Here is a 22,389-nt window from a genome sequence, read left to right as displayed (position 1 = left end):
GACTGCAGGTGTGAGGGCTGGCCACGCCCACCTGCAGCCGACCAGAAACCCCGCCAGGCCCCACGGCCCACAGGCCCTCGTGGGGCCTGCCCCCCAGGCTCTGCTCCCTGAGCCCACCTCCCGCCCTGGCACCCCCGGCCTGCCGCCACGCCCGCCACACCCTGTCATCCCTCCTGCCCTCCTCACGCCAGCGACGAAGTCCACTGCAGCCCTGAGCCGAGCGGACAGGGCGGCCTCGCTGCTCCACGCTGCTCCAGAGCCACGGGGCCCTGCCCGGCCCTCCAGCCCCTGTTGGAAAATAGCTTTTGTGAAAGTTCACTGTCAGGAGCCCCGTCCTTCAGCCCACACGGGCCCCTCCAGGGCCTACTTCCCCGCCACACCCAGTTAATATAAGAAAAGGGCCCCAGGGGGTTCCCGCCTCAAAACCTCAGAGGCAGGGCGCTGGGGGGCCTCACTTCCTGGGCCCGGCCCAGCCCACGTCACCAAAGGGGCCCTCGCCGGTGGCGGAGCGTGGCGGGGGCCCGCACGGGGTGCAGAGGTCCGAATCGGTGTCCGACTCGCCCTCCGCGATGTAGGGCCTGACTTTGGCACAGGGCGCCACAGCCGCGTAGCAGCTGTTGAGAGCGTCTAGGTTCTCCTTGGACTGGGAGATGCTGAAGCCACTGAAGGAGCGCTCCAGCTCCTCGTGGTCCACGGACGGGATGGAGATGGACGTGTCGCTGTCCCGCAGGGCCCCCTCAGGGGGCCGGCAGCCCGGGGCGTCCTCCTGCCGCAGGAACTCCGTGCTGGCGCGGTTGCCCCCGCCGTAGGCGGACAGGGACCGCTCGTGGGTGGGCGGCGGCGGGATGCGCACCAGGGAGCCGTGATCCCCCACGGGGGAGGTGCCGTGGCCCGGGCGTGGGTGGCTCTGCGGCTGCCAGGAGGTGGAGGGCGGGCACTGGGCGGGGGGCACGGCCGGGGGCGCCGAGAAGTTCTTCTGGCCGGTGGAGCTGCTGGAGCGCACGATCTTGACGATGCAGCCGTGCCTGTCCACGTGCTCCCTGCTGTCTTCCGGGCTGTGGTACGGCGGCGCGGGCTCCGGCTCCTTGGCCCCGAAATAGGCCTCAGTCTCCGTCGGGGGGATGCCCATGCGCTGCATGTAGATGTTAACCAGGAAGTCCAGCTTCTTCTCCATGGACAAGACCTGCAAGACGGGCGGCTGGGCTGCGCTGCTGGGGCCAGTCCCAGGAGAGGGAGCACCCGGGCTGCTCTCAGGAAACGAGGGGCCCGGGCTGCTCCCAGGAGATAGGGGAACCCAGCCTGGTCCCAGGAAACGGGGGAACCCAGGCTAGTCCCAGAAGATTCAGGAACTGATGCTGCTCCCAGGAAACGGGAGACCAGGGCTGGTCCCAGGAGGTGGGGGGACCTGAGCTACTCCCAGGAAATGGGGGACCCAGGCTGATCCTAGGAGATGGGGGGACACGGGCTGCTCTCTGGAAAGGTGCGGGGGGAGGGGGGAGGGGGACCCCTGCTTCCTAGAAGCTGGAGAAACCAGAGAGGAGGCACAGGAGCAGCTCCTGCTCCTTCCCAGACCCCCGGGGCTCAGCCTCCGGCTCCACCCGGACCTGTGTTCAGAGCCAGGCCCTCCTGCTGCCCACCAGGGAACCCCCTTCAGTGAAAACCCCACCGGGCAGGACCTGACGGTTCCTCACTCACTGCTCAGGCCCAGCTCTCAGAGGCAAACCCCGAGACAAGCGTCCTGAGTGGTGGCTTCTGGGAATGCATCCCCAGTAGAGAACGGCTGAGGTGGAGGGCAAGGAGGACAGAGAGGAGGAAGGCCGGGCAGGTGCAACGAGACCCCGAGGACCCGCCTCCCGGTGACCCCCACTCACCAGCACGCCCCACAGGAGATCCCAAGGACCCGCCTCCCGGTGACCCCCACCAACTGGCACCCCCACAGGAGACCTCGAGGACCCGCCTCCTGGCGACCCCCACCCACCGGCACCCCCACAGGAGACCCTGAGGACCCGTCTCCCAGCAACCCCCACCTAGAACTCCTGGGTACTTTGGGCGTTCGGTACTGTCAGGAGGGAAGGCACCCTAGGCTGGGAGTGGGGGGCTCACGGGGGATGTGAGGGGTCTGCCCAGAGCAGCTGTCAGTGGCGACAGGGCCATGTGCCCCGTAGACTTGAGGAGCCCTCCTGTGCAGGGACTCCTTGGGGTACCCAGCCCCTGAAGCCCATGCTGCCACCAGCTAACCACAGGGGCCCCGGGACAGCAGCACCACAGCCCCGGCCCACAGCCCTCCCGCCCAGCCGACCTCTCGCACCTGCTTCTCCACCTTCCCGAGCCGTCCCATCATGCTGGGGTCCTCGGGCAGCTCCGCCTCCGCCGGGCCCTTGGTGCGGTCCTTGTCCGTGATCGCTGGGCCCCGCCCCACGATCTGGTCCACTCTACCGGGAACAGAGACCCCAAAGCATGAGTTTGGGTGAGTGCAGCAGGCCTTGCCCTCTTCTCCTGGGCCAGACCATGGTGCCCGGGGTCCAGGCTGCAGGCCCAGCCAGAGCCGACCAGGGGGCAGCAGGTGCCAGGATAGACGGATGGGGTGCGCCCTGTCCTCAGCCGCCTTCTGGCACTGCGAGGGTCTGCTCCTGCCCGCTCCGTCCCCGAGGGGCCTGGCACATTAGGAGGAGTAAAGTGAGGAAGCTCCCACTGGGCCAGGCCGCCGGCTGTCTCCGAGGGCTCCCACTCCACGCCGCCCCTCCAGCCGGCCCCACCTGCTCACCCGCTTCCCTGCCCAAGGCCCGTTGGCCCCATAGCCCACGGAGGCCCAGAGGGACTCCCACTGCAGGGCCCCTCCCCTTGCCCACACCCAGCCCCACTCCGCGCTTTACTCCCGTAATGTGCCACTAGGGCCGTCGGCCCCTCCAGGTCTGATGGGGACAGAGTTAAGTGTCTGCAGCGGGAATGACAGAAGCAGAAAGGCGTGAGCAGCGGCTCATGCACCAGGACGAGGAGGGAGGGGCACAGACAGCACAGGAACCAACGCACAGACCAGAGGAGAGCAGACAAAGCGGCCAGGGTCTGTGTGTGCACGTGTGTGCGCTCAGGGTACGTGTGTGTACTCATGGGGTGCATGTGTATGCTCATGCAAGGGTGTGTATGCATGTGTGTGTCCTCATGCGAGGGTGTGTGTGTACATGTGTGTGCTCAGGGTACATGTGTATGTTCATGTGTGTGCATGTGTATGCACGTGTGTCCTCGTGAGGGTGCGTGTGCATGTGTGTGTGCTCAGGGTGCATGTGTGTGCTCATGCGAGGGTGTGTGTGCATGTGTGTGTCCTCCTGCAAGAGTGTGTGTGCACGTGTGTGTGCTCAGGGTGCATGTGTGTACTCATGGGGTGCATGTGTGTGCTCATGTGAGGGTGTGTGTGCACGTGTGTGTTCTCATGCGAGGGTGTGTGTGCACGTGTTCTCATACAAGGGTGTGTGTGCACGTGTGTCCTCGTGAGGGTGTGTACGTGTGTGCTCAGGGTGCATGCGTGTGCTCATGCGAGAGTGTGTGTGCACGTGTGTCCTTGTGAGGGTGTGTCTCTACATGTGTGTGCTCAGGGTGCATGTGCTCATGCCAGGGTGTGTGTGCATGTGTGTGTCCTCATGAGAGGGTGTGTATGTGTGTGTGCTCAGGGTGCATGTGTGTGCTCATGCGAGGGTGTGTGTGCACGTGTGTCCTCGTGAGGGTGTGTGTGTACATGTGTGTGCTCAGGGTGCATGTGTGTGTTCATGCGAGGATGCGTGTGCACGTGTCATGGGGTGCATGTGTGTGCTCATACAAGGGTGTGTGTGCACGTGTGTGCTCATGTGAGGGTGTGTGTGTATGTGTGTGCGCTCAGGGCGCATGTGTGTGCTCATGTGAGGGTGTGTGTGTGTGTGTGTGCTCAGGGTGCATGTGTGTGCTCATACAAGGGTGTGTGTGCACGTGTGTCCTCATGTGAGGGTGTGTGTGTACGTGTGTGTGCTCAGGGTGCATGTGTGTGTTCATGTGAGGGTGTGTGTGCGTGTGTATGCCCAGGGTGCTTGTGTGTGCTCATGCAAGTGTATGTGTGCACGTGTGTGGTCAGGGTGCATTTATGTCCTTATGCAAGGGTGTGTGTGCACTCGGTGCGTGTGACCTCATGCAAGGGTCTGTGTACACATCTGTGTGCATATGTGCACATGTGTGAGCTCAGGGTGTATGTGACCATCCTCATGTTCACTGCACAAGTTAGTGTGTGCACATGTGTACGTGTTCATGTGTGCAAGAGTGTGCATGTTTTCGTATGTGTGTGCAGAATTCAGAACTCAGCTGAGTTGATGTCCACGAGGCCGTAGGTCACTCATGACAGTAAGAAGGGAGGGAGGCTCCTTCACCCTCAGGGCTGGGGCTTCTGACCAGCCTGGCTTCCACAGATGCTGACTGGCTGGGTGTGGGCTCGGACCCGCAGCTCCGTGGGCGCTCACTTGGAAGCAAGGCCCCTGTGGCCAGTCAACAAGCCCAGCTGGACAAGGGCAGCTCCAGACAGGGTGTGGCTGAGCGGGACCCACCAAACGAGGCCACAGCCCCCGAGGCCCCTCTGGATGGAGGCCTGGTGGGAGAAGAGTGCTCCACACCAGCGGACGGGGCCGAGGCCCCACTTCCTGCCACAGGGCCGCCCTACCTGCCTCTGTGGGGGTGCGGGGACGGGTCAGGGGTGTTTTCTTGATTTTTGATTCTGTTGTGGGAAACAGAGGGGGTTTCAGGCTGGTGTCGGCCACAGCGCAGCTCCTCATGCTCCACGGGGCTTCATGCTGGACTCATGCAAAGGGCCAGGGTGGCGGGAGGGGGGTGGGAGGGAACGGATGGCGGAAGGGACCCTCTGGCTCCGAGCAGACGCCAGTGGAAATGGAGGAGACGGGGTCCCTGGCGTTCCCAGCGTCACACAGTCCAGGCAGATGCTCAGCACCTTCGCCCCTGCCACACGACGGGCCGCCCGCCTGCTCAGTCCCGATAGGAGCCCTGGCCATGGGCTCAGCTCCTGAGCTCTCTGAGGACCTGCTGCTCCTGAGGCTCCTCTGAGGACCCTGTGCCCCTCCTGCCTTAGGCCCCAGGCTGGGGGAGACTCGACCCCTGAGTGCTCAGTGCCTGTGGAGTGGGGGAGCATCCACCTGTCCCTCCGAACTCTCTGTGTGACCCTGCACGCCTCCTGGCTGTAGGACCATCCCAGCTCACAGCCCTGGACACCCAGCTGCTGCCCCCTGTGGCAAGGCACAGGAGGACAGACCAGCCTCGGGGCACAGCACCCTTGGGCCTGGGGGCACCACACAGCAGGGAACTCGGCAAACACTGTCCAGGGCAACCCTAGGATGGGCAGCAGCAGGCACAGCCCTGCCTGCTCCCAGAATCCCCCTTCTCGTGGAAGGGGCATAGAGTTGAGATGTCCAGCGCTCGGACCCTCGGCCTCACATGCAGAAACCCCCACAGAGGGAGGAGGGGTCAGACTGGCCCCAGACGCTGCCCCCACCAGCTTAGGCCTGGGCTTCGCTGGCCCAGACACTGGCATCACCATGCCGGGAGCCCCTCTGCACTGAGCTGCCAGGGAGGGCCGGGGCGGCGCCTGTGCTCACTCTCCAGGCCTCCGCCCTGGGGGCTCCGCTCTCCCTCAGCCAATCAGACTTGCTGGAAGACGGGAACAACCATGATCTGAGTGGTCCCTGGGAGGCAGGAAGGCCTTGGAAAGTCTGAATCGCTAAAGAACTGGCTCACATGGGGCTGGGCCGCACCTCCGTTCTGCCCGTCAGCCGGGGTCTCTCCATGTCCCTCATCAGAAACACTAATTAGCGTGCTGACAGCTTAGAAGCTGTGCGAAAACTCACAGAGTGCACGCCTGCCGCTGGGCACCCAACAGGGCTTCCCCACGTATTCTTCCCCGCGGCTCAAGGGCTAGATGCTGTGACCGTCTGTATCTTACAAGAGATGGAAGAGTCAGCGAGACGTGACCACCTGCTCAGAGCCACACAGCGCCCAGGTCCGGGCCGTGCACATGGCCAGGGCCACCCCCGCGGTGGGCAGTGCTGAGGGGCAAGTCAGTCCCGGGGGAGGATGGAGGGCCCTCGGCCAGGAGGCGCCTGTCTAGGGGACAGGGGCAGGGCCAGCAGGATGTCCCTGCACGTCTGACTGCATCTGATCCTGGAGGTGCTGCCCGGGGGCCTCCCAACCCCAGAGGGAAGTCTCACAGAGCCCTGGTTCCCCAGGGCACCAGTCAGGAGCAGCGCTCAGGGCCCCTGGCAGTCCTGACGCCGGGCGCAGCCTGCCTGGGGCCCTGGCGGAGGAAGGGCCTTCTCCCTCATGTTGCTTTGTCAGGAACAGAGAACACCCGGACAACCGTGTGTCCCGGGGAACGGGCGGTGCGGGGTGCTGCCGTCATGTGGCCTGGAGCGAAGGGGCCGGCCGTTCCACAGACACGTCGGGAGAGGCGCTGGCATCCTAACCTAGGTGAGTACTGGGGTGACTCTCTCGGAGGGGCCGTGGGTCCTTTGGTGGGGTACTTCTTGTGCCGGGGAGTTGAAGGGGGTGGGGGACCCACAATCATATCTATCCTGGCAGAGTAAACAAGAAAAGAGACACTAGCAGAATGCATCGTGAAGCCGCACGAGAGGAGTCGGCCAGAAACTGGCGGAAACGGAAGGAACGCCCAACGGAAGCGGCAGAGAGGCTTCGAAAAACAGACGCTTTCCCAGGAAAGCGGGGCGCCGCCTTGGCGGACCTTGGATTTGCCAAGTCCTTCCGTGTTTCAAGCAAAGCGTTGGGCTCGGGAGCGGGCGGCAGGCGGCCCCACCGCGGTGACCCGGGTGCCACGTCCCGGAGCTTGCCGTGCGGGGGAGACGCCGGCAGCGGGAGCCAGTACCAGACGGACCGCTGCAGGCAACATGAAACGCATCGTCCGGAGCTGACAGGACACCTGCGGTCCCTGCGTGGTTTGGTTTGCTTGGTTGGTTTGTTCAGAGAGAAAGGGAAGGAAAATGGAAGATTTAGGACAAAAGATCCTGGTGAACAAGGACAGCTGCAGAGAGAGACGTGGAGGCAAAGCACAAAAGTCAACACGAGAGTGTATGCACACGTGTGCGCGTGCATGCACAGGCACGCACACGCACACACGCAAACACGCACACATGCACGTGAACACATACTAACATGAGCATGCAAACACATGCACACGCACACACGAACACGCACAAGCACACATGCACACCAATACATACTAATGTGCATGCAAACACGCACGCACACACGCAAACACACACATGCACGTGAACACATACTAACACGTACATGCAAACACACGCACATGCACACACACGAACATGCACCTGCACACATGCATGCCAACACATACTAATGCACATGCAAACATAAGCATGCACACACACACATGCACGCAAACACACACTAATACGCATGCAAACATACGCAAACACACGTGCACATGCACGCAAACACATGAACACACACGCACACGCACACACCACACGTGAACATGCACATGCACATGCACACAGGCCTGCAAACTTGAACACACACACACAAACGCACACGCACACAAGCAAATGCACACACGCACACATGCACACACAAATGCACGCACACGCACACGCACACGCACACATGTGCATACACGGGAACATACGCACACACGCACACATGCACGCAAACGTGAACACACGCACATGCTCACACACACACATGCAAACACGCACACGCACACACATGCACACACGCAAAAACGCACACACACATGCACACGGACACTCGCTAACATGCAAACACGAACACGCGCACACGCACATGTAAGTGTGCACACGCACATGTAAGTGTGCACACGCACACACATGCACACTCACACGTGAACACGCACACACGCAACACACATATGCACGCGAACACACTAACACGCACACATACGCGAACACGCACACACACATGTGCACATGCATGAACACACACACACGAACACAGTAAGATGCACACAAACACGAACATACGTGTGCATACACGCACACGTGCATACACGCAAACACGCACACACGCACATGCACACATGCACACAAACACTAACGCACACAAACGTGAACATACACGCACACACACGCACACATGTGCACACACCCACACGCGAACACACACATGCATGCAAACATGCCAACACATACACGTGAACACGCACGCACACACTGAACACGCATGAACACACGTGCACACATGCACACAAACACGTGAGAACACACACATGCACATTAAACACACACGGAAATATGTAAACACATGAACATGCGCATGTGCATGTAAACACGTGAGCACACATGCGCCCATGCACACCCACGCACACCTGCACATGCAGCACAATGCTGACAACTGCTCTGGAGAGGATGCTGGGAAGGAGGCCTCACAACTGGGGCCCGGGGGAGGGGGCGCAGGGGGTGCCTCATTGACCCCTGAACAGCAGGAGGGGGCTAAGGCTGGAGAAACCCCTTCCTGGGCCCCCTGAAGCGGGACGGAGCAGGAGCCCCACACTGGGCCCTGGACCCCCTCAGATGAGCGCTTCACTCCGCTGGAGGCCTGAGCTGGGCTGTGACCCCCAGGGCTGTCCCTGAGCATCTCAGCCTTCTCCCTGTAATGGGGGCCCAGCCTCACTCCCAGGGCTGGGAAACTGCTACAGCCTTGCTTGGGGGCCTGGGAGACGATGGGGACCCTGGTAGGCAGGAGCGTGTCCCCTACTGCACGAGAAACTCCCAAGAGCCGTGTGTCTCCCCCAGGAAAGATACACACACTCATGGCATGTGCTTGTTTGTATGTGCCTGAGGTTGCACACACACCAGCATGTGTATGGTCTTAGGGGACACCTATGTGTGGGCACCAGGCTGGAGCACGGTTGTGTGTGAACACGTGTGGGAGAGGGGACGTGGGTCTGTGTGTGCGCACTGGTACACGCCTGTAGGTGGGGTGCACGTGTGTGGGAGAGGGGACGTGGGTCTGTGTGTGCACACTGGTACACGCCTGTAGGTGGGGTGCACGTGTGTGGGAGAGGAGACGTGGGTCTGTGTGTGCACGCTGGTACACGCCTGCATGTGGGGTGCACATGTGTGCATAGTGTGCCCAGCCCTGACGTGTGTCTCTACATGAATGTACATTTGGCTCCTGGAGTGGGCACAGGGGTTCTCACGCATGGTGCTGGCCCTGCTCAGGAGCGGCCTCCCTTTGCAGGAGAGCAGCGTGGAGGAAGGAAAGGTGCGAAGTGACAGCCGCGGCCTGGCGGGGTCCACCCTGCAGCTTCGTCTCTCAGCAGAATTACTCCACCCCCAACACACACGTGTGCACATGGCAGAGCGCACAGGCCCCAGACGCACACAACCCCACACACACCTGTGCACGTGTGCACTTACACATACGCGCACACACACATTTCAGGGACCCACACATCCGTGCACACACATGTGCATGTGTGCACAAACACGTCACACACTTGCCCGCCGCAGTGTGGATGGGGAGAGGTGGAGAGAACAGAAATATTACAACAGACTTGGAAGACACCACCAAGGCTGACAGATGCCGACATGTGTGGGGAGGCGGCCGCTCCCTGCACGCCCCCTGTGCTCCCACCATGGGCCACACTGGGCTTTGGCGCGACCGCCCACCCCGCTCTTGTCCCCTGCTCCCCTGCTGGACAGGTTGGCGGGGGCCCTTGCCTGGACTGCAGGCTCTTAATGCGGGACAGCATGTCCAGGTGGCCGGCCGAGTACTGCTCAATGACGTCCATCACATCGTAGGGTCGCAGGCTCTCCTTGAACTTCCGCTTGGACACCAGGAACCTCATGACACTGCAGGAGGGGGAGATGACAGTGAGCCCTCGGCCAGAGACCCCGGCCACACGCACCAGGCTGGTCTCATCTCCACCTGCCTGTGACACTGTGGAGGGGGGGACAGTGACCCCTGAGCCAGAGACCCTCGCCACACGCACCAGGCTGGCCCCATGTCCGCCTGCCTGTCGCCTTCCCAGCACCTCTGAGACCTTGGCCCCTGGAGGTGGCTGGACTCACCCCTCTTGTCTGCCACCCACCGGCTCCACGCATGGAAGGGCCTGGCCTCGGGGTCCCTGCTATACCTGGGACAGCTGAGGCTTCCAGGCCTGGCCATGCCCCCTTGGACTCCGTGCCACACCAGACACAGGTGGCTGAGCTGCTTCCTAAGCCAGGCAGAGCCAGGCCTCAGGCCTCGTGCTGAACCGGCGTCCCGCCCGAGGCCCGCTGCAGTCCCGGGAAGACTGGACCCAGGCGACCAGCCAGGCCCACCCGCAGTTTGGCCCTTTATTTTCCGGGCAGACCCCGTCTCCTGGCTGCTGTCCTGCACCAGGAGCACCGCAGCACATGTGGCCATGGACAGGAGACCCCTCCTCCCTCCCCCAGGATCCCGGCTGGGCAAGTCCTCACCACACAGCTCTGATGCTGACTTTGAGGCCCGGAGTCAGGTCCTCAGTCACAAACTCACAGGGGCAGCCCTTGTCATCCACGATGTCCTCTCCAGGGAGGCTTGCTTCTGGGGTGAAGGAGACAGGCCATGAGGGTCGAGAGGGACGGGAAACCCACTCGTGGGATCCTACAGGGCACACCAGCCAGAAAGAACGCCGGAGAGCCCCTCGAGGCTCCCCAGGGTGCCCCACGGGTGCCCCAGCTTTTCCAGAAACCTGTCCCTCTGCATCAGTGGCTCGCGGGCCAGGACCTTCCCCAGCAGGCTGTGGCCACAGGGAGTGGCCGATGTGGGTGTCCAAGGACATCCCTGCCAGTGGCTGAACAGAACACGGCGCTTCCACACGCAGGACGCTAACCGTGGATGTGCCACTCTGACACTGGGCTCAGTGAGGGAAGCCAGAGCTGACAACCCCACGCAGGAGCCGCTGACCTGTGCGCCCGAGACTGCAGGTGCTGGGGCTGAGGGGGGGAACCGGGTGACTGCTGGTGAGCACAGGGTTTTCTTTTGTGATTATGAGAATCTTCTAGAACCAGGCTGAGATGGTGGCGACAACCTCGCTGTGAATGTGCTAAATGCCACTGGATTTCTACACTTTTTTCTTTCTTGAGACGGAGTCTCACTCTGTCCCCAAGGCTCAGGTGCAGTGGTGCGATCTCGGCTCACTGCAGCCTCCGCCTCTCGGGTTTAAGCGATTCTTGTGCCTCAGCCTCCCGAGAATCTGGGACTGCAGGTGCCCGCTACCATGTCCAGGTAACTTTTGCATTTTTAGTAGAGATGGGGTTTCACTGTGTTGACCAGGCTGGTCTCAAACTCCTGACTTCATGATGTGCCCGCCTCAGCCTCCCAAAGAGCTGGGATTACAGGCGTGAGCCACCACGCCTGGCTACACTTTCAAGTAGTTAATTTCATGCTGCCCAAGTTTCACCTCAATTTTAGAAAGTGTGTGGGGGGGGAGGTTTCCACTCCCAGAGCAAGCGAAAGAGGCAGCGATGCCTCAGGTGGCCCTGGTAGCTCAGGCGCCACGATCCAGCCCCAGAGGGGCTCAGTCTCAGATCGGGGGGCACTGAGGAGGCCAGACCCACCTTCTGAGTTCTGCCGAGATGCAGCACCCTTGATGCGGAAAGCCTGGCGTGCCCGGCTGCGGTCCCCGAAGCTCCAGCTCTTGGGCACCTTGCTAGGGCTGTCTTCGAGGCTCTGGTCGGCGCTGGGGGACCGCCGCACCGTCTGGGCCTGCGGGGACCCCTTCCCCTTGGCAGCCACACCTCGGGGGCTGGAGAAGACACGATCTTTCAAACTGACCTTCTGGCTGCTCCCACAGGAACCGACAGACAAACAGAAACACAGCGAGAGAAGTCACTCCAGAGAGAACACAGGCCGTGTCGGCTCTCAGCAGACCCTGCCCACGCAACGGGAGGAAGACCCAGGGCTGAGGAGCAGCCACACAGGCGGCTCAGAGCAGGTGCCACGGGGACCGAGCACCCGGGGGGGAAGGCAGGAGGGGAGTCTGGGCTGGCACTGGTGTGGCCAGAGCTTGGCCATGTCAGGGAGGCGATGTTTGCGGACTCTTAAATCCCGCTCTGCCACCACCACAAGGCGCCAGAGCCCTCCTCACGCTGTCCCACCAGCCCTTCACCCAGTGGCACTCGGGCTGCCCTCTTCTCAGGCGCCTGCGTCTGCCTTGGCCTGTGGTTTCCCCTGTGGCCTTTTCACAGCCGTAACTGCCCCCCGGAAGCAGCCTCCCTCCTCCCCTCCCTCCGCCTGTCCCTCTCCTTCTGCCCAGTCGAGGGTGTGGGAGGACATGGGGGACAGCCAGGACGTGGGGGCCGAGTCTGCAGCGGTCACTGGTGCAGCCACACCCAGGCCTTTCCCAGACGCCGGGGGCCGCCTGGAGGGGTGGGCTTCCGGGGGACTCAGGCCTCCTCTGCACGGCACCCCTCCTGCCAGGGGCGTCTGACGGAGAACTGCTCCCTCAGCTTCTGGAAGGAAGGAATCGAGGACAGGTCCTCTGCCAGCAGGGCCTCAGGCAACAAGCCTCACGGTTGGCGGTTGGAGTCCTGGCCCCAGGGGGCGGGGAGGCAGCCTCTGAGGCCGCCGCACGGTGGCCCGGCGCTCGGCCCTCAAGACGTAAAGCAGGATTTGTGGCTGTGTCTGGCTGGGCCTCCAGCTCCAGATTCTCGGGGGTCCTTGGGGTTGCCTGTCCCCGAGTCTCTTGGTAACCAAGGAGACAGGTCTGCACCCGAGTTCTTCAGCTCCAGTGTCCTCTGGGTGCCAGTGGGGAGGTTGCCACGGCTGGGGTGCCCCAGACTCCAGCATCCTCTGGGCAACAGTGGGGGTGGGGGTTCACTGCGGCTGGCGTACCCCGGGCAGATGTGCCTCCGGAGGTCTGGGAAGCATCAGAGCCTCTAGCTCCCTTGAGGACAGCGGGACTCCTGTGAACTGGGGACCTGTTAACGCCCGCCATGCTCAGCAGCCAAGGAACTTCTCAGGACGGCTCTGGGCCCAGAGCACTGCTCCTGGGGCCTGAGACAAGCCCCTGGGTGGGGAGGCCCAGTTACTCCCTGACGCACTCTAATACCTCCTGGGCTCCGTGGCGGCTCCCCAGCCAACAGTGAGGGGCCAAGGCCCGGGTCAGCAGCCAGCATCGGCCCCCACTGGGACCCACAGCCAGAGAGACACGCCCACCAGACGGCACAGAGAGAACGCGCTACAACGGAGCGCCCATCGCGCCCACCGTGACCGTCCACCGGCCTCCACGCTTCGGGCTTGGCTGCCCTCCCACCCCATCCGCCATGCAGCAGGCGACTGCCCAGACCATGCCTAGACCATCTGTGGCCACTCCGGGGTCTCTGAGAGGAAGAAAGAAGCCCCTGGATGCCGTGCCTGCAGGGGAAGCAGAGACGGAGAGGCCGAGACCCCCAGCCCTGAAGGGTGTGCTGCGGGCGTCTGGAGTGGATGGTACAGGCTCACTCAGGACCCCGGCCCTGAGTCCACGCCCTGCACTGCCCGGGGCCAACACGCCATGCCCATGGGGGCCAGGGGTGCCCCGAGTCCTGGTGTCATGGGGGCCTCTGGTCCCTGACCCAACGGAAGCACAGGTGGCCGAGGAGAACCCGTTGGGGGCCAAGGGAGCACCTGGGCACGGGCTTGGCGGGACTCTGGCTTCTGGAATGTTCTTCTCTCCTCCTCCACCGCACAAGCCATTTCAGAGGTAGGAACGGGCCCCTCCTGGCCCTGCTCAGGCCTCAGGGCAAGTGGGGGTCACTGGAAGACTCAGTTCCGCTCTCCAGGTCTCCACACAGGCAGGTCCAGTCACCAAAGAGAAAGAAGCAGCCACCTCCTTTCCCACGGCCACTGGTGAAGCACCGGGTGGAGGGCGGAGCCATCAGGTCAGCTGCAGCTTCCGGGCTGCCCCTGGCTGGTCTCGGGAGCCTGGTGATGACGGCTTGCAGTGGGGAAGGCGCATGGTGAGGAATCAGCAGCAGATTCCTGCCTGCGGCCTTGGAGGTGACAGGTCAGACACCCATGCGCCACACAGACGTGCGGCCAAGAAGGCGTAGGCCCCGCAGCCGCTGGGAGCTGCAGCGAAGGAGCAGCGTGGTTTCCATGGCCCTGGGCGAGGGGACCCTGCCCGATGCCTGCATCTTGTTTTCCAGTGGGGAATCCCCCGGCCACCACGAGCAGCCACAGCCCCGCCGAGCGGCAGGGACGCCCTGCCAGACCCCATGCCCAGCGCAGCACCGGGGCTCCGGGACGCAGCCCTCATGCACTGCCCCAGCCAACACGGGGGAGCCGCAGGAAGATGGAGCTGGAGGGAAGGAGCCCGCCCCGGCCTCAGCAGGGCCCTGCTGTCCCGGCCCTGGGGCTTCCCTCCCACCTCAGATCTGCAAGGGAGGCTCTGCCGGGGAGAAGCAGGTAGTGGGGTCTGGACGCGTCCTTCCCTCCCTGGACCTCCACCAGGACCCGAACTCTGCACCCTCCAAGCACAGCTGGTGAGGCTCCATGCCGCAGACACCCGACCCCGTCAGCCCGCTTCGGCCGCCAGGAGCGCGCGTGGTCTCACAGGCCCTCCCCCGGCGCACAAGCCAAGAACAAGCAAACTCAAAAAGCTGCCGCCACCCGCCCGGGAGGAGCCCTCGACCAGAGCTGCCCTCGCTGCTCGAGGGGTGTCCCCGGTACCTGCACTTCACCCCTACGCTGCCTGCCGCCCTCCCCGCAGTGACAATCAGATGTGCAGGGCCTGCAGGGAGCAGGAGGCTGGGGAGCCGGCCTCCAGAGCCCCACCCAGCGGGTGTCAGCAAAACCCAGGGAGGCGCATGAAGGGGCCTCCAGTGGGGGCTGCTCGAAGCAGGACGTGGCATGGCATGGGTCATGCTCTGGCCGGGGCTCCCAGCCCCACTTCCAAACCCCTCTAGTCCCCAAGCAGCCTGACCTCAGCCCCTGCCCCAAACCAGCCTGCAGCCGGAAACGCCCTGAACGCGGATGCTCTGGACATGCAGGACAGCCTGCCAGAGTCCAAGCAGGCCTCGTCCCGGGCAGCCCACACCCCATCTCCCTCTCTGGGGATCCCGCAAGCACCGACCCCCAAAGCACAAGCAGCAGCACAAAGTCGCAGGGAGAGGGTGGCGGGGCCGGCGGGCCTGGTGGAGCAGGGTCCGGAGCATGCACAGATGCAGGGGGGCAGCATGCAGCGCCCCACCCTCCAGGCCCAGCATGCGCGGAGGTGAGCCCCACATGGGCACAGCACAGCTGCCTCCGCCTTGCTGGGCCATGCTGGCCGGGAGGGAGGGGCCCCCAGCGCAGGCCTGCAGACAGGGGACACCGGGGCAGGGAGGTGCAGGTCACGGTGCAGGCCAGGAGCCCACAGTGCAAAGCGGGCGGCTCCTCCCCCGGCCTGTTTCCACCCGCCCTCAGGCCTGTTGTAGGAAGAGGAAGCCGAGGGCCTCTGGGGTTCTGGGGCTTCGATGCATCAAGACCCTGAGAAGCCCGGCACACACAGATGGAGCTGCCCCGCACAGGCGAGGCAGCCGGGGAGGCTCAGTCGCCCTCAGGTGCACAGCAGAGGTGCTAGAGTGGCAGCCCTAGGGAAACGTTCCCTGAAGAGCAGTCGGGGACCCCAGGAGGCACGAACGCCTTGCTGGGTTCACAGCCCTGGCTGGCCCCTCCAGCTGTGCGCAGGGCGTCGCCTGGCGGGGTGGCAAGAATCACCTTCACCCAGCTCCGTCCTGCGCGCAGCTGCGGCTGGAATAGAGGGAGCCAGGCCCGCACCGCAAGGTCGGTGGGTCGGAACTGGGGTTGGGGCGCCAGCCTCCCCTGGCTGCTCCAGAGCCTTTAGTAAGCGGGGCAGGCAGAGGAGCCGTGCAGCAGCGGTCAGTCCGTGAGGCGCGTTCCGCGGTACCTAGAGCGTCCGGGGCAGCATCCACACAGGGACCCTCTGCACGGGCTGCCTTTACTGGAAATGAGGAGAGCACAGTTAGTCCTGGGCGCCAGCAACAGCACATGGCCGGGAGCGGGGAAACTGAGGCACCGCAACCGCCCAGGGTGTCGGGCGCATCCCCAGCGGCAGAGCTTGCGCCCAAGCAAGGCCAGCGAGCAAGCCGCACCACCGTCTCTATGATCCGGAGAAGAAAACACTTCCCTATTTTTAAAGGAAAAAAATCCTGGTTTTTTTTTTTTTTTCCTCGAAAAATACCTTTTCCTCCCAAAGCCACAGTTTGGGTCCACATCTTAAAAGCTGTATTATTTTTTGCAGTATTCATGCCAACAAAACAATAATACACGGCCTCAGGGTTGCAGAAGGCGCTAGGCAGGACGCGGCCCGGGAAGGGGTGGGGTGAGCGCGCACGTCTGAGGGAGGAAAGTGGGCAGTTGTCCCGCCTTGCAGACCACTTGGTGACACTGCCCTGCCAGCCAGGCCCCCAGCCGGAGGTGCGTCTCGGTTCACCCGGGAGGCGTGGCTGCCGCTGCTGGGAACTGGAGGGGCTCAGGGCACCTGGGGGCTCAAGGCTCCCTGAGGACGGCCGCATCAGGGCTCAGTGGATCCCCTCAGTGTGAATTCCTTCACCGCACCCTCGCGGTTCCCCACCGGGGTGCTCCTTAGAAAAGGCTCAGAAAACATGGAACACTTTCCCGAGAATCTCCCGGAAAGCCCTGGTGGTTTATCTCTGCATCGCAATGTGCAAATGTTTAGGCAAGAAATGGAAACCACCAAGAACCGCAGGGCCTTTCTTTCCCCGCCCAGCCGCTCGACGCGCCTTGCAGCTGCTCCCCGAGGCAGCGCTTCTCCAACGAGGTGCCCCAGGAACCCCGGCATGCTCAGAACACACAGGCTCCAGAAGAACGTGCCCAGCCCCCGTCTTCTTGCACACGCGTGCCTCTAGACGCTGGTGCTCCCTGCGACCGGCCGCCGACAGCGCTCCACGCAGCACCACAGACACGCCTAGGTCTAGTCGCGGCAGCGCTTGGCCACCGGGCAGGCTGAGGGCTCTGGACCCTTCCCCAAACCCTGCTGGCCTGCAAGACCCCAAGGGCGGGTGCCTGGCTTCCGCCCCAGGCCCTGTGCTGGTCCCACTTTTTAGTAGGCAAGTGGCTTCGGGGTCCCCAGGCCCTTCAGGATGTGGTGCACAGGCTGACTCCGATTGGTAGTTAACCATGAGCGAGAGGGTGGGAGGGGCGGGAGGGAGCCGGCACCTAGCGCCTGGCCTGAGGCTCTGGCTGCTCGCGGAAGCCTCTCTCACTGCAGCCACCCCAGGGCACCCCAGCCACAATGGCACCCAAGCCTGCCTGGCAGGCAAAGACCTGAGACTGTCATCAGCACCCCCAGGGTGCCCAAGCCCCAGCACAGAGGCCCCTGCCCAAGGGCCCCAGGGGACCATCCCCGCCCCAGGGGAAGCAGCAGGAAGGAGGCGGAGGCCTGTTCCCCAAACCTCCCGAGGGCTCCAGTTTTGACCCCAGCAGGATTGCCTTGCCCAGGAGGCTCTTCCCAGGCACAGGGCCAGGTTCTGCAACGGGACTGCCCTCCAGTGACACCAAAGTGCTGGCTGCAGCCATGCCCACCCCAGGCCCCCGAGTCTCGTGCCCATTTTAATGCACAGTGTTTTCACAGCCACTCGTGGCTGGCAGCTCCTGTCTGGGGCAGCGTGGTCTGAGGGCTGGGGAGAGCTGGGCAGAGGCACTGCCGCCACGGCCCCCCAAGACCCCCAAAGCTCTGTGGGGGGCCCGAGCAGCTGCACCTCCCCCTGGGGCCCACGGCTGGCACTGGGCTTCCTTCCCGCCTCATCAGCCACAGAGAGCTCCACACGTGGGTAAGAAAGCCAGGCAGGCAGGCAGGCCCACGGCAACCCGGAGGCCCACAGACCCTGACCGAGACCAGATAGGGCAGACATGCACCAAAACCACGCGGACACCATGCCTGAGAAGAGAGGAGCTACACGGGACATGAGGGGCAGCTGGGGTGGGGGCTCCTCCAGGCGAGGGGGCAGAAGACAGGGAGACGTGGGGCGGGCAAGGCAGCAGGAATCGGAGCCGCCATGGCCAGAGACTCCCCCCAGAGCAGCACAGCCCTGAGCCCCCAGCCAGCCTGGCTCCCCACCCCACCCCCACGTAGCCTCCTCTGACTCCGGCACAGCCCATGGGCCCTACAGGAGCCGATGCTTGCCACGTGCCTGGGTTACAAGCCAGGATGGGGGTGGGGGGTCTCAGCAGGTAGTGAGGGTCCCTGTGTCCTCACCATCTACCTGCCCAGACCAGCTGACACCAGACTCACAGGGCGGGGCCGGGCAGCAGAAGGGTGCTGGGAGCCAAGCTCCCCCTCATGCGTCGAAGAGCAGGCCCCCACAGCCAGCAGCCCAGGGATGTGGCAGGTGACAACTTCGGAACAGCCTCCCACGCACGACCCTGCACTGGCAATAGGGGGGCTGCAGCTGCCCCAGGCCAGGGGACAGAGACCCACCCTGTTACCTGGCAGGTGGCATCCCAGGATGGGCGGGGGGTCCTTGAGGGCAGAGACAGCTCTTCACTCCCACCGCACCCTAGCCAGCCTCCGGATGCCCCGACCCGGCTGCCCCACGCCCTTACCACAGGCGTCCCAGGACGAGGGCTGGGCGGGTGGGCACTGGCCCCTGGGGGAGGCGTGGGAAGCACAGGCAGGCAGGGCCCCTCGGAAATGTGGGGAAGAGACGGGGGAGGGGTGGGAGCCCAGAGGCTCCCGAGTGTCCTCACCTGGAGTTCGCTTTCAGGGCCAGCGACTCATCCCCAAAGAGGGGGCAGACGAGAGGGGCCCGGGAAGGGCAGTAACAGGGGTTAAAGCAGGTGGGGGCCGAGGGTGTCCGGATGGGGGGAGGGCGGGAGGGAGAGAGAGAAAGAGAGAAGCTGAGACGAGAAGGTGGAGCGGGTGGGCGGGGCGTCGAGGGAGGGCGCCGTCAGCCACTGAGCAGCCCCCCAGCAAGGGCGGGGTCGGGCCTCGGGGAGGGGTGGGGAAGGCTCGCGTCCACCTGCGGCAGTGCCGAGAGTCCACCCAAATCACAGCTGAGGTGCCCGTTGTGGGGGCACAGTGCCCGTCCCCCCAGCCACCCCCAGCCTCTGGGCCGGCAACAGGCGGGGGAGGCAGTGACAGGAGAATGACGTGGCCCCTCTGCAGCCGTGGCCAGCACGGCTCCGGGTCCCCTTCCGGCAGTGGCACCAGCAGAGGCCATGCTGCCGACCTGGCTTTCCCTGGGCCCTGGTGCGATCTTTTAGCCTCCCTGGGAGGATGAACAAGCCCCTGGTGGTCACCCGAGCCCCCCAGTGTCTCATCGCAGTCCAGGAGGGCTCAGGCAGGCACAGGGCAGGCGGGCATCCATCTCGGACCAGATCCAAGAGGCTGGACTTACTCTGCAACGTGTGGATGGGGCGCTGGGGGTTCCAGAGAAGCCTGGACCCCCTCACACTGACGCAGGGTGGACTGGGGCTTGGCAGACACAGAACTAACTTGTGAAATGATCCGGATTCTGTCTCCACCCTTCACCCCAGCAGAGTCCCACACGCGTCCCGTCTCCAGCCTGCCTGACCCACAGAACCTCAGGGCCCGGGAGAGGGAACCAGACTAAGCACCTGCACCCTTGGCCCACCTCGACCTTGGCAAATGGGGACAGGGGACCAGCAGAAAATCTCCACCAGCGGCGCAAGGCAGAGGATGTCCGACCCTCCCCTGGGGGACGAGGGCCCCGGACCCAGAGCAGCAGGAGCTCCAGAGGCCCCTCAGAGCTTTGACCTCGGCCATCCTCGACTGTGGCCAGCTGCGAGTCCGGGCGTGTGCCGGCAGCCGGAGGGGGTGCGCTTGCAGAAAGCCCCTGCCTCCGAGACCCTTGGGGCCGGACCTGTGGTCAGGTGGGGGATCCCACTCGAGAAGCCCCCCAGCTGCCAGATCCACAGTGCTGCAGAGTAAAACCAATTACTGGGAGGGCTGAGCAGGGAAAGTGACTTAAGGGCCCACTTCGGGTCACACAGGGAAGGACAGGCACGGCCCTTGAGGCCCTCACGCCCCCACGACAGGCTGTGCACACAGAGCAAGACCAGACAGCCCTTCACACATGGACACAGGGCGGCGGGGGCGGGGGCACTGACCTTGGCGACGGCTCCGGCGGGGGCTCCTTCCTTCAAACAGAAGCAACAGAGAGTTAGTGGCCCCCCACTCAGCATCCATGAGGGTCCCCCAGCCAGCCCAGCCCCCCACAGTCCCATGTGTCGGGGGCTACACGGGACAGGGGTCTCAGACAAGGCCGGGCAGGGGCGGAGCTGGCCCACCCACCCCAGAGAGCCCACGGCTCCAGGAATGGGCACCCCAGAGTCCACGGAGGCAGCTCCAAGAGGGAAGAGGGACCCCACGGGGGCCTCTGCTCTTCTGACCTGGGGGTCCCTTCCCTTCTCGTGAGGAACACTCATTTTAATCAGAACCACACCAATATTACTAAGGTCCCAAAAAGGACACATTTGCTGATGGAAGCCCCAGAAGGGAGTTGAATTTACAGTCAATTCTCAAGACACACTGAGCAGCTCCGACTGTCTTTTCCACGTGTACCCTAATGGGATGATTCTCTTCCTCGCGATTTTCCAGGGGTGGTTCCACTGTGCCAGTCAGCGAGCCCAGGCTTCGCACCACTGCGGCCAGCTGTCCCCGCCTCGCCCTGCAGGGAAGGCGGTCTGGACCCTACGGTGTCTCCCGTGGGGCTGTTTGTGCTGGTGACCGCAGCATGAATTGAGTGAGACAGTGGGTCGTGATTTGCTCACCCGTGGGTGTGCAGGCTGGTCCGCCGAGTTGCAGGCAGGCTCTTCGGTGCACTTCCAGATCCTTCACGTGACAGGGACCGTGTTGCCGTGGAGCATGGGGTCCCTCACCGCCTCCTGCAGCTCCCAGCAGCCCAGGAGTCCTTGGCTTCTGGCCGCACCGCCCCGTCTCTGCCTCCGTCTCTCCGCGGCGTTCTCCACGTCTGCGTGTCTCCTCCTCTGCTGTAAGGACAGCTGCCACCGGACCTAGGGCTCACCGGATGATCCAGGGTGACCTTGCTTCAAGATCCCAGGCTTGGTTACAGATGCAAGGACCTTTTTCCAAATAAGGTCACCTCTGCACACTCTGGGACATTTTGGAGACCAGCATCCAACCCGCTGTGTTCCCCCAAACCCCCAAAATTCATGTCCATCTTATGTTCAGAATACACTCACCCTTGCCAAAATCCCCGAGTCTCCACCCTCTGCAGCATGGACTCTGTGTCCAAAACCTCATCGAAATCCCATCCATTGGCTGGGCACAGTGGCTCACACCTGTAATCCCAGCACTTTGGGAGGCCGAGGCGGGTAGATCATCTAAGGTCAGGAGTTCAAGACCAGCCTGACCAACATGGTGAAACTCTGTCTCTACTAAAAATATAAAAATTAGCTGGGTGTGGTGGCGGGTGCCTGCAATCCCTGCTACTCAGGAGCCAAGGGAGGAGAATGACTTGAGCCCAGGAGGCAGAGGTTGCAGTGAGCCATGATCGCACCACTAGACTTCAGCCTGAGTGACACAGTGAGACTCGGTCTTGGGGGAAATCCCATTTGTTCAAAAAGTCCCAAATCTCATCATCTAAAGTCATGGGAATCACTGAACTCAGGTACGTGTGAGGCCGTGGCTGCGCCACGCTGGGGCTGCCATCCCTGTGCATGGACCTGTGAATCTGGAAAACAAGTCACCTGCTTAAAGCATCCAACACAGGACGGCATCCCTGCTCAAAAACGGAGAACGACAGAGGGGACGCCAGCCACCACGGTCTTCAATCCAGCGAGGCAAACGCCGCGTGGCACAGCTCTGGGGACGTGCCTCAGGGGACTCTCCGCCCCGCTGGCCTCTGCCGGAGCCTCAGGGTCATTCCCTGTTTCCTGCAGGGCAGCTTGTGCTCACAGCTAAGGGGCGCCACCGGCCTGTTTCCGGCCTGCAGACTCCCGGAAGTCCGACACCTGCCTCCCTTCACTCCACACTGTCCCTGCCAGTCTAGTTTCTGCTGGTATGAAGCTCCCCCAAACCCCGTGGGCCTCCTGAATACGTCACAGGTGTGATGGTGTTAGACACAAGGCCGCTCTGCACCTCCTTCCGGATAGCTCCGCCTCCACGCCAGGCCTCCATCTCTACACAGAGCCTCCCTCTCCACGCCGGGCCTCCATCCATCTCCACGCCGGGCCTTCATCCAGCTCCACGCCGGGCCTCCCTCTCCACGCACGGCCTCCATCTCCACACCGGGCCTCCATCTCCACACAAGGCCTCCATCCATCTCCACACCGGGCCTCCATCCATCTCCACACCGGGCCTCCACCTCCACACAGGGCCTCCATCCATCTCCACGCCGGGCCTCCCTCTCCACGCAC

At 63.4% G+C, this 22,389-nt stretch overlaps 1 protein-coding gene across 1 annotated transcript in view; it reads right to left on the bottom strand.

Annotated features, from left to right (window-relative positions):
• Positions 1-249: 249 nt before the first annotated feature.
• Positions 250-22,389, bottom strand: part of KCNQ2 (potassium voltage-gated channel subfamily Q member 2) — a 70,338-nt gene continuing 48,198 nt past the window's right edge. The window contains 8 exon segments of the mRNA XM_032257013.1: positions 250-1,183; positions 2,309-2,432; positions 6,486-6,593; positions 9,738-9,869; positions 10,479-10,584; positions 11,601-11,824; positions 15,914-15,967; positions 20,119-20,148. Of these exon segments, the coding sequence (XP_032112904.1) occupies positions 452-1,183; positions 2,309-2,432; positions 6,486-6,593; positions 9,738-9,869; positions 10,479-10,584; positions 11,601-11,824; positions 15,914-15,967; positions 20,119-20,148 (1,510 nt within the window). The 3' untranslated portion in view covers positions 250-451.

This window comes from Sapajus apella, unplaced genomic scaffold (assembly GCF_009761245.1).
Source record: "Sapajus apella isolate SASKATOON/1434 unplaced genomic scaffold, GSC_monkey_1.0 scaffold96, whole genome shotgun sequence".
In the NCBI taxonomy this organism is placed as follows: Eukaryota; Metazoa; Chordata; class Mammalia; order Primates; family Cebidae; genus Sapajus; species Sapajus apella.
Note: the sequence above shows the minus strand (reverse complement) of the source record. Positions and strands in the feature narration are given on the sequence as shown.